The sequence below is a fragment of the Python bivittatus genome, unplaced genomic scaffold (genome assembly GCF_059951505.1).
Source record: "Python bivittatus isolate LINGU-HERP-01145 unplaced genomic scaffold, Pbiv_v1 ctg000070_np1212, whole genome shotgun sequence".
NCBI lineage: Eukaryota > Metazoa > Chordata > Lepidosauria > Squamata > Pythonidae > Python > Python bivittatus.
This window is the reverse complement of record NW_028277034.1, coordinates 38,744,268-38,760,329: the sequence shown is the minus strand read 5'-3', so window position 1 is coordinate 38,760,329 and position 16,062 is coordinate 38,744,268. Positions and strand designations below refer to the sequence as shown.

Genomic DNA, 16,062 nt, shown 5'->3' with positions numbered 1-16,062 from the left:
GAGGAAGCATTGGTATTGAGCCTGTCAATGGCAAGACCAAAGGCCACCCAGAACCTTTCTCTCCACTGATGGGCAATGGGCCAGGCAGCAATGACCTGGCAGCCTGAAAAGACACTGGGCAGAGCCAAGAATGGTGACCCTTTGATGGCCATACTTTGTTGCAGAAGGCAGAAAAGGTGGTGCAGCAGCTCCCAAGCTCTCCAGGCTGTTCTAGGCAGGAGAATCAAAGGATGCTGGAGGTAGTAGTATGTCTGAGGAGTGGGGATGAGCCGGCTTAGTGATGCCCAGCATTGCAATTAAGAGTCCAGAGGAAGGGCAGGTCCCAGGTCTTAGTAGAAAGCAGGGATAAGAAGAAATCCTTGCTCACTGAAGAGGGAGGAAAGCAGATGCAGAACAAGACCAGCACTGTATTTTTCTGCCGGAGACTGTATTCTGACTGTTTGGATAGGAAACAAGGAAATGACTGCTGGAGTTCCTAAGCCTATCAACAGAAATACAAGGGTGAGGAGACAAGAACCACATAAGACTGGTGATGGAGGTAATATGCAAGTGGGTAGGTAGATAGATACTCCTCCTGTCATCACCTATTTATTTACTATGAAGTTACTATCCCAAAGCTGGAGGTGAAACCAGATTGTGAAGAGCCAGAGGCTTTTGAAAGAAGAAAGTCGACATCTCTAGCCTTCTACCCTTCAGGCTCAGCCATCTGCTACAAGCCTATTTAAATCAGCAAGGTGGATCCAGAGAACCCCTGGGTCTCTCAACAGCACAACAGACCAGTTGAGTCACCAGCACTTGTTCTAGGAAGAAGGGTTCCTACATCTGGAGATTTCCACAAGAGCTTAACAAGAGAGGGATATCCTTCTGTCAAACTGCTCATGACAACAGACAAATGAAGTACTACTCCCAATTTCTCTTGGGTGTTCATTTCTGCCAGTTATAAAGGTCCAAACAGGAAATTTTCTTCCCTAGTGGAACTGAGTGAGGAGCAGTATAGTACCTCATGTAACATCCAGACATCCCCTCTCAATACCTGATACTATACCCAGACCTGAACTACCTATGTTGAAAGGGGACATTTCCTGAACACTGACCTTCCAGGCATAGTAGTGAAAACCATCTTGACTTCATGATGTTTGGTCACCATCAAGAGTTATCAACTGACTTGACATGCAAATGAGGTTTGGTGCAAAAATGGAAGCTTGCAGCGTTGGCAGTAGGGGGTTTGGAAGTATTGTGTTTCCTAAAGGAGGAAGTGGAGAGGGTCTTGTAGCAAATTTGTTGCATAGATAAGCAGCTGCCAGAGGTGGTGTTCTCCTGGATGGACAGGACATCTGTCTCTGGCCACCAGCATGTGTGCTACTTTTTTGGAGAATACTCTTAATCCCAGTGATTTGCAGTTTCCTTTGATAGGACCTGTTATCAGTAGTCAGGGCTGTAAGAACGTCTCCCTTTGAATCCACTAGGTGGTAATTGCTGAGAATTGGATTGGGTTGGTTTAGGCAACAATTGCCCACCTTTCCTATCAGAAAAGCAAGTAGTCTTGCCAAACAAAGGTAGATCTACTCCCATTCAAAGAAGAAAGAGCCAGTTTGGTCTAGTGGTTCAAGCACCAGGCTAGAAAGCAGGAGACTGTGAGTTCTAGTCCTACCTTAGGCATGAAAGCTGGCTGGGTGACTTTGGGCCAGGCACTCTCAGCCCAACTCACCTCACAGGGTGGTTGTGGGGAAAATAGGAGGAGGAAGGAGTATTAGGTATGTTTACTGCCTTGAGTTTTATTTATTTTAAAAAGATTTTTAAAAGATTGGAAAATTCCAGTTGCTCTTTTGGACATGTAATTTAGTTTTACAAGGATTTAATCCCATTAATGACAAAAACAAAGTAATGTAGCAAGGATGTAAAAAACAACCAGCTAAACTAGTTCAATCCTGAATCATTAATCTGGATCAGGATTTTCTTCATCCAGAACAATTCTATATATGAAAAGCAAAAAGAGCTGTGCAGACTCCGAGAAAAGCCTAAAATCCAGATATATACTTAAATAACACACTTCAGGTTTGGTGTCTTTTCTTTAGAAAATAGATAAATTAATATTTGAACCAGGAAGGCTGCCCACAACAGTAATCAAACTCCGCAATACTAAATACTATTGCAATACATACTAAACATTGAAGAGTATGGTAGTTGCCAGTGGGAACTGAAATATGGAGAAAAAATTGCATTCAGCTCAGGATTTAAACGTAGACATTAGGAATCTGGACACAATCTGTTAAAAGGATTTAAAATCCTAAATGTGTATCACCCTGTTAGGTGATAGTGTGTTTAGTGGCTGATTTTAAAAAACTAAGTCAAGTCATACCTAGTTAGTATTTGGACTCCTGCCCATTAGGAGATTCCCGGTTCTAGGTTAGACAGTTTAAAAAAAAGAAAAACCTGGGAGCAGTCAGTGACCAACCACTTCTGCATTGTTCCAAAGAAACTCATGAGGGGTCAAAACTGATGGAGATGTCCCCTTGGTTCCTTTATGCCAGTGGGGGAATCTGAAGCAGAGGGAATTCCTTTGCTGTTTCAAAAGTCTTTATAGAAGGAGCTAAGAATAGAGACATTCTCTCTCTCTCTCTCTCTCTCTCTCACACACACTCTACATTCTTGCAAGTGCAGATTTACAGTAATTTAGAAATGTGAAGTCTGCATCATCTTTCCTAGATAATGGCTTTGCTTTTCCACTACCCCTTCCCCAAAGTAATAGCACTCAAATTCCTTTTTTTGTTTTTGCAAGCTCTGCTAATAAAATGCTCCATTAAGTTTTTGAGGTCATTTGGTTCTCTGTCTCTCTCTGCCCGGTTACAGCATCTAATGGGTCTCTTTCCTTTCTTGTTTATTTTGATAATCGGATCACCTTTTGTCTATATATACACAATACATTCAGTACTTGTATATGTGTAAACATACAACTCCTTTTTCACAGAAGCAAGGAAAAAACATGCATTATTTCCCTGGGGGACCGTAGATCTTGCTTGTTTGAGTTCTGTCCTCTGCAAAATTTCAAAAGATAATTGAGGGCATATCACTTCATTAAATCAGACATTGCATGCTGTAGCAGTAGCCTCAAGCAATTAATCCAGCTGGTTAATTTGTTTTAAATACCAATGCGCGAGGATAAACCAGATCAAACTGCACTTTATATAAAACCTATTATAAGGATGTGGGTCTCTCTCAGAACCACCAGGTCTGCTCCACCAACCAGGAACGTCCAAGTGAAAAGCAGCAACAATTGTTTTCACTGGCACTTAATGCCACCACCATCCATTTCACCTGGGAATTTTGGAACAGAAGGCAAATGTCTTCTGCAGTCAGACTCATGATCATCTGCAGAGGCTCAGGCCTAGCAAATTGTTGCCACCAAGATACAAGCTGGCACAGAATGTCAGTTTAAAATAGTATTTACTTTATTAGAAACATCTAACAGCTTGGAGGGGGGGTGGGGCTTAGAGGAAAGTGCCAGATTTCTGGGACAAGTCTAAAAGGGACAACCATTCAAAACAGAGATGAAGCCTTAGAGACAATAACTGAAAGGAAATAAAGCAGGGCTTTAAGCACATCCAAAATTTGTAATGTGATTACGTGCTGAATGCCAAAGTCTGGGTGCATTGGATTTTCCTTTTCAAAATTTTGGAAGATTCACACTTTTGTACCTGGAGTAGGCTCTTTTTTTCTTTCCATAGTCACGTTACTTTTCCCCCCAGGAAAACTCAAAAGAGAACAGCATCCGACAAATCCTTCCCTTGCTATTTAACTCTAAGAAGGAATACTTACCCACTACAGATAAAGGAGCCTGATCCACAGGTCAGTTGTGGCTCTGCTGTTGAGTCAACAGGGCTGATAGTTCTAAAGGTGTCCATTAAACCTCTTAAACTCCCTCCAGTTGCCCCTTGTCAGCTGTTTTTTCTGCATTGAAAGGTACTTTACTGAATTTTTTTAGCATGGTTTCCAGGTGTGCATGTTCAGTAGATACATACTTTGGCCTTTAGGTGAAAGCTGTTCATGTGTACCAAAATTGCACATAAAAGTAGTGTCCGGAAAGCAAAACAAAACTTCTAACAATGTCAATTTTTAGACTACCTTTTTGTAAAGATACTGCTTCTGAGCCAAGCTTGACTCTTGGCAACTTCATGGACACCTTCATGGAGGGCTTGGTTTTGTTGTAACAATCAAGAAGTAGTTTGCCATTGTCTTCTGAGATTTTGTTTGCTGGTTGTCCTGACCTTGCTTAGCTTCTAAGCCTAGACAAGTAGTGTAGCATTAACAGCAGTTTGATCTATCCCATCTTTTCCAGCCATTTGCACTCCAAAAGAATTCAATTCCAGCTAGGCAGCATGGCCAGGAATGAAAGTATATATTGTGTTAGGCCATCATGCAGTTGTTTGGTTTTGAGAGCAAGCCCAGGTAATTGTTTAACTAAACCATGGCTGAACGTAATGTGGGAATTGAGCCAAAGTCTGAATAAAACTTCCCTAAACAGATTTCCTGTTGATTGGTAGCCAGTTCTGAAATTTTAATTTTTTTTAAAAAATTCCATGCCAGCCTGAGATGATGTAAAAAACCAAAACCAATTAAAGCTGATATTTGCAACCTTATTGAAAAGGCCATGCTGTAAAATTAAACTGATAGGGGCTATTTGCCTAGTTTCCCACTAGTTTATTTCTCCAGTAGCTATCAGAGACTGTTGTCCTGAGAGTTAGTTCTTCCACAAAGGAAAACAAAGGAAATTTATCATTTCTAGATGTTACCGAACAAGGAGCAGATGGAAGACATGAAGACCTCTTTGAAGCATAACTAAGCTGCTTTATGCAAGCCTAGTAAAAGCAATTTCTACTGGGAGATAATGGACCTCCATTGTTAGACCTAAGATACAGTTGTCAGAACTAATAGATAGTGTTAATTTTTTTGCCCATGAAATTGTTGAACCGTCTTTTACAGCGGCTCAAATTGGAGCACTTCCTACATCTTAAGGAAGAAAGTTTCATTAGGGAAAGGGAAGTTCTCTTTCTTTATATTTCCAAGCTCTGTTGGGATGCCCTGGATCCCTAAAGGATCATTAAGAGCATATTTTATGACTGTATCTAATTTTGCAAATAGAGCCACCAGACTAGAACTGTTTTGAAAAATTAAATGCTTGCATCACACCAAAAGGTTATTTTTAATAAGTTCTATTTCTGCATTTCAAAGAACAAGGAACCTTTGGTTTACTCAGCAACTACTGGCAGCATGATAACACTTTTGGCACAATCATCAGTGGAGATGCAGACAAAGATTTGTATAGGCCAGAGAACAATTGCTACTGATATGCTTCTAATAGCGTTGCTTAGAAACATATTAGCAATATTTTCTATGTTGAGTTTAGCACCTGTTTCCGCACTTAGAAAAAAAAATCCTGTTTTGAACATTTGTATAAGCATCATCAGTGGGGCTGCAGTTAATGGGCGCACAATGTATTCTTGCACAGGGGTTTATAGTCTCACTCTGAAATATGACTGTATTTTGTGGAAGCTGGTAAACACATCTTTCGGTGTACTGTGTCTTATCTTACATTTCAAGTAATTTGCTTAGCTGGTAAATGGTTATTTTATTATCCTTCCCCCAAAGACAAACATCTGTTATTTCTGATGTTTTAAGTCCATTCCCTTTACTAGTCAACATTTATTTGTATCTGTTCAAGGGTTCACTCTGTGCGCAAAATGGAAATATAATCTTCTGGAAAGATTTAGACATATTGGCACATGCACAAAATAGTAAAATGAGAATTTCCTACTTTTCTGTCAGTTCTCTTTAGCCCAACTCTTTGGGATCTTAACTGTGTCTAGTGAGAACAAGCCAAAATCCTGGAACAGTGTTTCCAAAGTGAGAAGGGGGGGGCAGTAAAGAAACTGTTATTGTTTAGATATAATGGAGTTCATTAAATGCAAAATAGGGATCCAAATATGGAGGAAATGGTAGAGTAACAGAACTTGAATTCTGCCTTCAGGCATTTGCACACTTCCTGCTACTTCCCCCTTACTCTGCTTTCCTCTTTTGCAGTCACTGAAGCCAGATTTAGTAACTGGAGTGGCAAGCTTCTATGTGCATAAGAGGCAAATTTATTAACATTAAAAAATGACTAAGTTATGCATTTCACCCAATATGCACATTTGCTTTCTCTAGATCTCCAGAGCTGTGACCAACAATAAAACAAATATCCTAAGAAATCCTAACTACTAACTTATTATTGACTAAATCCCATTGAACTCCATGGTGCTTACTTCTGAATATACATGAATAAAGTTACACAACAAGGTTACAACCTTATAACATATTGGTTGGGTTCTCACATTGCACTAAGTCATAATATACTTAGTTTGGTTTTGGCATTGTGGGTTGTGGCTTGCCAATTATGGTTTTTCACCTAGCCCATGAAGTCCCAGCCAACTGCAGCTTATTCAGTAAATAATGCTTAAACAAAGGTTTAATACAATGTGTGAACCCAGCTTCACTTAGAAGCAAGCTCCGCTAAACACTGTAGGACTTTTATATTCAGGTTTACTCAGAAATATTGCAGAATATTGTACATTGCATAAATGCAGCAGAGGCACCAGAGTCATTAATACTTGTCCACATTTCTACTCCAAGGAGTTCATCCACATCAGCCTGGAACCATGTGAATGCACGTGTGTGATGCACGTAAAAACAGGCAGCACTTTGATTACACTGCCTCAGCCCATAGCTTGGCTTTCTGACCACTCTCTGCAGAAACCCTTGGTGTGGATGAAGTAGCAGCTAGAATGCTTGACACCTGTCTCCTACATTCCTCCAAGCTTCATTGTCCACCAACAGTAAACCTCCACCCTGACATCTCTCTTTGCCTTATCCTGCTGAAGCCTCTATATATATGAAGCGTGCATTTGTGTGTGTGCATGTGCATGTATTCTGTTGTGCACATCTGGGAAAGTATACGTTTGAGAGAATTGATAGAGTTTTTTGCTCACATGCTTCTTAATTTATTTTAAACCTGGGAATCAACTGAGATGTGAGGGGATAAAGTTCACTGGGAGCATCATGGCTGCAATGGGCCAGGTCAGAAACAGAGAGTTTGGGACCAATAGGGCTGTTGCAATAACATCTGTTCCTCTCATAGAGAAGTAGCCAGCTTTCCTTCTGTTAATATGCACAGGAGGAGAAAGGTGCAAGATTTGAACCTTGGGACAGCTATATAGACACTTGAAGCTTGTAGCTTTCATCAGTTGGTTTTCTGCTCTAATGGCTTTTCCAGTATCTCTAATCAAGCTAGCTTATCAAGAGATACATCCCTGAATCTGAGTATCCACCTCACAATAACAGTGTGGGTGTGTTGAGGACTGAATTGTTAAATTCACTTTTATTTAATTACAAAAAAATCATACATTAAATTAATTCAATTTAATTATGTTCCTATTTAATTAAATTTTAATTTTCCCCCACACTCTAAAAAATTATTTTATGTGGTCTAACTGACAACTTGTTATTCAAAGGATGGGGAGACCATACTTAACTGTCCTGAACTTATCAATTAGTCTTCCAAGAAATATCATCATCATCACCATTTATGCCAGTGTTGTCCAAACTTGGCCACTTTAAGATGAGTGGAGTTGAACTCCCAGAATTCTGGGAGTTGAAGTCCACTCATCTTAAAGTGGCCAAGTTTAGACAACACTGATTTATGCCCTGCCTTACTGCCCAACCCCACCGCCCCGCAGTCCTGCTGTGCTGCCTCATTGTGAAGTGTGTGTTTCTGGGAGGGATGTGCAAAGAACACCCACAGTGTATGTCAAGAGTATATACTCCCAGCAGGGTCACCCAAGGCGTGAAAATCATCCCAGCTGCCAATCTCAAGCAAGCAGGCACCTATATTGGTGGAGATGGATGACAACAGCAAAAGCATCAATTCTACCGTGCAGGAGAAGACCATGGTAAACCACTCCTGTATTTTACTAAGAAAACTGCATGGATAGAAAATATAAAATGATTGATGATACGGTGCTGGATGATGGGCCCCTCAGGTCAGATGGCAGTCAACATGCTACTGAGGAAGAGCTGAGGATTTTTCAGAGCACTAATGGTGTTTATGATGTGGCTAGATTAAAGCCTTCAGGACATCTAGTTACTGATGTTGCCATACAGGAAAAGAAAATAGGAAGCTACAAAGATAGAATTATAGTGGGAACATGGAACATAAGAAGTATGAGCACAGGAAAGCTCAAGACAGTGAAAAATGAAACTACTACAAATGCACATCTTAGGAATTAGCAAATTGAGTTGGATTTCAGTCAGAAGATCACACTGTTTATTATTCAAGACGTGAAAAACAAGGAATGGCATTGTGTTGTCGAAGGCTTTCACGGCCAGAATACAATGGCTGATGTGGGTCTTCCGGGCTGTGTGGCCGTGTTCTGGAGGTTTTGGTTCCTAATGTTTCGCCAGCATCTGTGACCGGCATCTTCAGAGGACAGGTGCTCCATAATTAAATATAAAGAAGGTCAAACTAATGGCCAGATTACAGATTCAACAACCAATCTTAGAACTGACAACGAATATATTGAAGTGGTAATTAAGTTCTGCCTCCAATAGAAGAGAATATCTGTAGCTCAGGGTTGAACTGTGGAGTCCTTGGTGCTCTCTGAGCTTGGTTGTTTGCTTGCAGACTTTTCATTATCCAACTAGATAACATCATCAGTGTGAGTTTCTGCTTTTTAGGATCTGCCTTTTAGGATCAGCCATCAACAGTAAAGGAACAAGGAGTCAAGAAATAAGCAGCAGACTAAGCACTTAGTAGAGTAGCCATGAAGGCCTTGGAAAAGATATTCAGATGTCATGATTTGTGGGGGGGAGTTTGTAATATTTTTATTAAAGTTTATATATATATATATATATATATACACACACACACACACACACACACACACATACATACAGTATGTGTGTGTGTGTGTGTGTGTGTGTATACACTAATACAAAAGTAAAAAACCTATAAACAGAAAAAGAAGGAAGGAAGGAAGGAAGGAAGGAAGGAAGGAAGGAAGGAAGGAAGGAAGGAAGGAAGGAAGGAAGGAAGGAAGGAAGGAAGGAAGGAAGGAAGGAAGGAAAAAGATGACTTCCCCCTCCCTCCAAACAAGTATATGTATTAACAGTAACTTAACACCTTCTCCATTATTACTAAAAAAAAAAAACTTCTATATCCCCTTTCTCATCCCTAAATAACCGAATTATAAAAAATATTCAACAATCAATCTAATCAGCAAAAGGATTAAGATTACATAATCTTAATAATAATAAACTATACATTTTAAGTTTAAACAAATAGGTCAATTTTGCATTTTAACTTCTAAGTTTTTTCTGAGAAGTGAAGCCTAAAAGAGCCTTCCCCTTAAGCATATAAAAGACCAATAATAATCACCTATGTGTTTTCAACTAAACCAAATAAATCACTTTTACAGGTATAGTTCATTGTCTTACAGTCCTGGTCAGAAAGAGAAAATTCAATATTAACAATCCAAGATCAAAACATGGACAATTAACTTTGATCTGATAAATCCACTTTGAATTCCTTTCTCTTCTTTTTGAAAGGCTCAGTCTTCAGTTTCTTCTCCAAATAAAACCCCAGATAACAATCTCTTATCATTCTGTTCGTATTTGTTTTCAGAAAAGGTTTCAGAGATTTGGTATTCCTTTCTCTATGTTCAAAATAGGATAATTCTCAAAGTCACTCTTCCAGTCCATTACAGCTTCTTTCTCCATATCATTCTCATAATCAAGCAACTTTGAGTCCATCTTCAGATCTATAGCATCTTTTTCCATATCTTCCATGTCTCTCTTATAATCTGGCATTTCTTTAAAGTCCATTTTAGAAAGTATTGTCAAAGGCTTTTCACGGCCGGAATATGATGGCTGGTGTGGGTCTTCCGGGCTGTGTGGCCGTGTTCTGGAAGTTTTGTTTCCTAACGTTTCTCCAGCGAAATGTTAGGAAACAAAACTTCCAGAACACAGCCACACAGCCCGGAAGACCCACACCAGCCATCACTCCATTTTAGAATCCTTATTCAGGATGTCCTCCACTGCTATTTTGCCCAGTAAAATCTTTCTTCTTCTACAACCTCTGTTAGCCCCAATTTTACAAATAGTTCCTGGACACACTGATTCCAAACAGCTAAAAATTCTTCTTTGGAAGAAGGATACTCTTCCATTATGTTAAAAGAGATATATTGTTAGTGTCCATTCCTCCTGACCTTGAAGGCTCTGTCTTACCTTATGTTTATTTTCAGAAGCCAAACTTTCCCAGGGCAGATTTTTTTGCAATGAAATCCAAATTCAGTTACAGTAAAATCTTAGTTTGTGAATATAATTCGTTCCAGAAACATGCTTGTAATCCAAAGCACTTGTATATCAAAGCGAATTTCCCCATAAGAAATAATGGAAACTCAGATGATTCATTCCACAACCCAAAAATATTCATATAAAAATGATTACAATACTGTAATATAATACAAAATAATAAATACAAAATATAAATAAAAATAAAACAAATTAACCTGCACTTACCTTTGAAAACCTTCGTGGCTGGTGTGAGGGAGACAAGAGAGAGGAGGGTTATTGTGTAGGATGACTTTCACTATCACTAGCATGGGAGACGATCACCCACAATCCCGCAGCGAGAAAGAGAAGAACCATTGGCTCAGTTGTGATCATGTGACATTTGGCGTCACGTTCTACTCGTATTGCAAGACATTGTTCGTTTATCAAGTTAAAATTTATTAGAAACATTTGCTCATCTTGCGGAACACTCACAGACCAAGTTATTCACAATCCAAGGTTGTGAATACTGTACTGTATTTTCTTAAACATTTAAAACAATCCTTTAAAGAGCTGTTTCAAATCCATCTAGCCTCAGTTGTCCCCAATCAACATTCTTAATTCTCATTCACTGTTTCCAAACATTAAAATATTTCTTTTTGATCTTTAAACTTACTTTGGTCTTATTTCTCCCAGGATAGTAGGAAACTCTCCCAGTGTACAGCAACTTGTCTTTCAGGAGGTTTTTTAATTGCCAAATAAATCACAAATAGACAGTTTACGATGTTAGTTAAAAGAGGAAGTAAAGCAAATCTAGTGTCCATTTGAAGGCTTTGCACCATGGCCTGGGCTCAATGTTTCCCTAGACTCCCAGAGCACTCCACCTGCTAGAGATTGCTAGATTGCAATCTCTTCACGGGTACTCCTTACAGAACCTGTGGGTGATCCTGTTGATCTCCTTTATCTGGAGATGACTCCGAAGAGCTGGACCAAGGCCAACTCCTCTAATTGCTGAGTGCATCAGCTTCACAAAGAACAGAGCTGTATTCAGTCAGCCATTTCTTCCCCGGAAGCCACAGATGTCATGATGTGTCTATACCTACAAAGATCAGAATAGTGCAAGCAATAGTATTCCCTGTGATGCTGTATGGAAGCAAAAATTGGACTTTGAAGAAGGAGGACTGAAAGAGTATTGACAATTTTGAACTTTGGTATTGGACAAGACTCCTGAGAATACCATGGACAGCCAAGAAAACAAACCAGTGGATCATTGAACAAATCAACCCAGAGTTCTCACTCAAGGCACAAGTGACCAGACTCAAATTAACATACTTCAGATACATTACGTGAAGACTTAACTCTCTGGAGAGGTCTGTAATGCTTGGAAGGATGGAAGGAAAGAGAAAAAGAGGATGCTCAGCAGCAAAGTGAATGGGCTCAGTTACAGTGGTGATAGGTGCACCGTTGGAAGACCTGAAAGATCAGGTTAGGGATAGATCTTCATGGAGAAAATCTGTCTATGTGGTCACTAGGAGTTGACACCAATTTGATTTAATCAATGAAATTACTACCCAAAAGAATGCAAAGTGGCTAAGAGTCTGTTAAAGATAGCTTGAATTGCAGATAATTTTAGAGCATTTTCTAAGGTGCTCTCAGTATCTGAAGACACTAATTATTACCTCCTGCAAATAATTCATTTAAAAATCATGGCCTTCAGATTTGTTAGACCACAATTCCTAAAATTTCTAAACAGCATTGGAACTGAGTCTTCTGCTTGGACTTCGGGGACTTGTAGTTCAACAAATCTGAAGGACACCAATTGGTGAAAATTACTTTGGCCCTTTTGAGCATTACCCCTGTGCAATTCAGAGTCCCATGGACAATGAAATGCAGGTCATCCACTTCTCCTTCAACTACATAACCTTTGGCTCTGCATCTCTGTACTTTGGGAGTATAGAAGAAAGCTATTCTATGCATGTAGGAACCTTCTATGAAGTATAAATTGAAAAGAGACTGTGTATACAGAATAAACTCCATTCTACAGATGTGCTCCTGTGGAGGCATCAGGGCATGAGAAGAAGACCCCAATATGAATTTTATAATGCAAAGATTGGTAACTGAACATTTCTATGCATCCAAAGTCAGACCTGGCTAATTTCAATCCTATGTAAAAATATTTGGAAGGAAGTTAAATAAGGTGAGATAAGCTTTCTTCTAGCCAACTCTGCTCCTGCTGACATCATGGGTACATCCATGCAGTTTTCTTGTCAACAATACAATACCTTCTTCCAGGCTGGTTTTTTTTTTTTTAATTTCCCAGTCTAGATTACAGTCCTGAGAATTCTTAGTGCTCTCCCATCCAGGTTGTTACCAGGTCCAAACCTATCTATCCCTCTGAGATCAGTCAAGGGTTAGTAGAAGGTAGGGTAGAAGAGGACAATCCGTGTTATGCCAATTCTCTATAAAGCAAATTAAGGAAAACTGAAACATAACTCAACCTATAGTCTATTTATCTAGAATATTTCTATTCTGTCTTTTTGGAAGTGAAGTATTATGCAAAGTTTTGTTTTGTTTTTTGTGCCTTCAAGTCAGTTTTTGACTCCTGGTGACAGCCTGGACTAGTCTCTGCAGTTTTCTTGGCAAGGTTTTTCAGAAGTGGTTTGCCATTGCCTCCTTTCTAGGGCTGAGAGGGAGTGACTGGTCAAGGTTACCCAGCTGGTTGTGCCTAAGGCAGGACTAGAACTCACAATCTCCTGATTTCTAGCCTGATGCCTTAATCACTACATGAATCTGGCTCTCTGGGAAGTAAGTAAGGAGTAAGAAATTAGGAACTGTTAAAAAAAAAACAGCTAAAACAACGCTGCTAATTTAAAACCTGGATTTTAAAACTGTAATTGGAAGAATTTTGACACTTTCTGTGAAAGCAGTAACAGAAGGGATGAATCATGGCTACAGAGAAAATACGTTCCACTGTTTGGGAACAACACAGGAGAAGTCTGTTGTCCTCAGCTTGTTAATGAGAAAAGTGCTCCCTCATTTACTCAAGCTTCAAACTATCTGATCTAAATCAGGGTTTCAAAGGCTGTTTTTCCTGAACTGAAGTTACTTATTTTTATAGCATGGTCCCCACAGGAGAGGGTGAGATGAAATAATAATGGTCATCATCCTCATCATCTGGGAGGGGCCAGTTCATTGACTTAATCTGCCCATGTTGCTTTTCCTGATCTTACCATGTTATTAATTCACTTTGCAAATGGACCTACAGAACAGTCAGGCATGTTGTGTTGGATTCGATCAAAATCATGGATTCAAAATCTTGTTCCCCACAAAGATCATGGGGAAGACATGGGTTTCGTGAGGATCAGATGGGAGATGGTCCTGCATGCTTCTCTCCATTCTATGGAGAAAGACTGGCTGCCAGGTCCTTAAACCCTGCCAGGTCCTTAAAAGTTAAAGACTTTTAGATGGTGCCACAAAATGGCACAAAACAGACAGGGAAGTTGTAGGGTTTTTTGTATGTTGATTTCCTGACAAGACAGAGGTACTTGTGAGATGTGCTGCCTCACAACTGGCAAATAACATGACTCACTTTTTGAATATTATACATATCCGGGGTGCTAGGGTGGGGAAGATTTATTGTTCAACCCCAGCAGCAAAATGCCTTGATCCTCAAAGAGTTAATTTATTTCTTGTTAGTAAAGTCATTAAGTAGGACAATGGAGGGGCTCTTACCTTGATCTACATAACAGTGACCCTTCAAGTAGAAATAGCTGCAGAGACTCCACCCATTTTACCTACAAGGGAAGATAAATAGGGCCTTAGGTGGATTTTCTTTAAAGCATGCCCTGTTTGTTTTTTGCATGAACAAAACAAGTAGACAGACATCCTATAATTAAAAAAACAACAACAAAGTAAATAAAAAGGAGAAATGCAAGTGCACGAACAGAGGCTTCTAAAAAGTAGCTAATAAGGGAGATCTGGTCCCTGCTGCTATGCTATACCTTGTGCTGCAAATCTCTCAGGTAACAGGTGTCTGGTTCCCCAGTCAGTGTACTAAAGGATGACTTCATAGGGGTGGAGCCCGGTTAGGCTGTAGAGGTGGCAGTCAGGTGAGCCAGGTAAGAAGTGAACTTATGCAGGTCTCTTCAGCCAGTCGGCTGTTCAATGAAGGAAGCCCATGCAACAAGCACACACACACGCACACCTCCCCACTGAGCTGTTTGTATTATTTGTTATTTTCCCAACCAGTGGAGCAAGAAACACTAGCTTGGAAATGGAAACCAAGGATCCTACTGGAAAAGAAAATGTGGGGGTCAGGAAAAAGAACCTGACCTTCCTCAGACAGAGGTTGTACATGCTGGAGAGGAGGAAAACAGACACCGTAGTGGAGAGCAGCATTGCTGGAGACCACAGCAGCAGCTCTGGAACCTTGAGGAGGAGCCAGTCTGACAGAAGTGAATACAACCAGAAATTACAAGGTAAAATTGGGGGGAAGAAGGAGGGATCAAGCGACCTTTCTTAATTTTTAGTTTAATCATCTCAAAGCAATGATGGCAGGACTAATTCATATAGGTGGAGATGATGATGATGATGATGATGATGATGATGATGATGATGATGATATCCTACCTAGAGGATACTTAAGGCAGCTAATACCTTTCTATTATTGTTTCAGAAAGAGCACTAAGATAGAAAAGACCTTGATGGGCATCTAGTCCATCTGCTTACACTGAAGGGATAATTTTAATCAAAGGCCACTTTAACTTTGTACACGATTATACAATCCTTTAAAGCCACATTTTAGGCAAGTGTGAATTACCCTATTTTCAGGTGCACAAAGTGTGTTCTGAAAAGTACAGATGTTATGGGACAGGCTACATGTGAAATGAAATAATAGGAAGTAACTTGGTGTTTGTCTTGGGAAGAGAAAAGTTTCACTTCATTATTTTCATGTTTGGATCTTAAACAAGTGAAGTGACAGCGTTGTTTTTTCCATTCTTATGTCCCTGAAGCTATAAATGAGAAAAATGCCAATTTGTCTTTCACAGAACAAGGCAAGTCTAAGTCTAACTGCAGTAAATTTAAAATAAGTATGTGGGTGTTTGTATAAACACACATATATACAGATATAAAGAGAGTTATCTTCTGCTCTTAAAAACGATCTTTCCTAAGCCTGTGTAAGAAAGTTAGGCTATATAATAATCATTTTGGATTGCAGCTAAGGCGGCTTAAATAACTAGTGCATGTGTAATTCCCATTCAGCTTCCTGGTGGAATGCAGGTGATAAAACCACACTGTAATACTGAACAGGTTTTAGCATTCCCCTAAAGCAACCTAACACAGGCGTTTTTGCCCCAGCAGCAGTGGACCTCAGTGACAAACAATAGCTTGTGTTGAAACTCCTCCTTCCATCTGCAGAGCCCTCCTGTAGGGCGCAGGAAAGGCTGTATTTCCCTCTATGCAAAGGCTGTTGGCAGAGCAATTAGATGGGAAGAACTTCCCTGTGCCAAACGCTTCATTTGTTAAGGCTACCTTCTGTTTTTCCTACAGAAGAAAACTGGTATTGGGAAATATTTTTTTTTCCCTGCCCATTTCCAATTGCCAGCTTTCATCAATAAATACAGAACCTCTTTGTTTTTATAGGATCTACAGTGTAGCCCATTAGTGGGGAAATGACAGGAAAAAACAGGGAGATCATTTACA

At 39.8% G+C, this 16,062-nt stretch overlaps 1 protein-coding gene across 1 annotated transcript in view; it reads left to right on the top strand.

Moving 5' to 3' along the window:
- The first annotated feature begins 14,503 nt into the window (after positions 1–14,503).
- Positions 14,504–16,062, top strand: part of ARHGEF38 (Rho guanine nucleotide exchange factor 38) — a 44,999-nt gene continuing 43,440 nt past the window's right edge. The window contains exon 1 of the mRNA XM_007433112.4: positions 14,504–14,837. Within this exon, the coding sequence (XP_007433174.2) occupies positions 14,537–14,837 (301 nt within the window). The 5' untranslated portion in view covers positions 14,504–14,536. The remainder of the gene's footprint in view (positions 14,838–16,062) is intronic.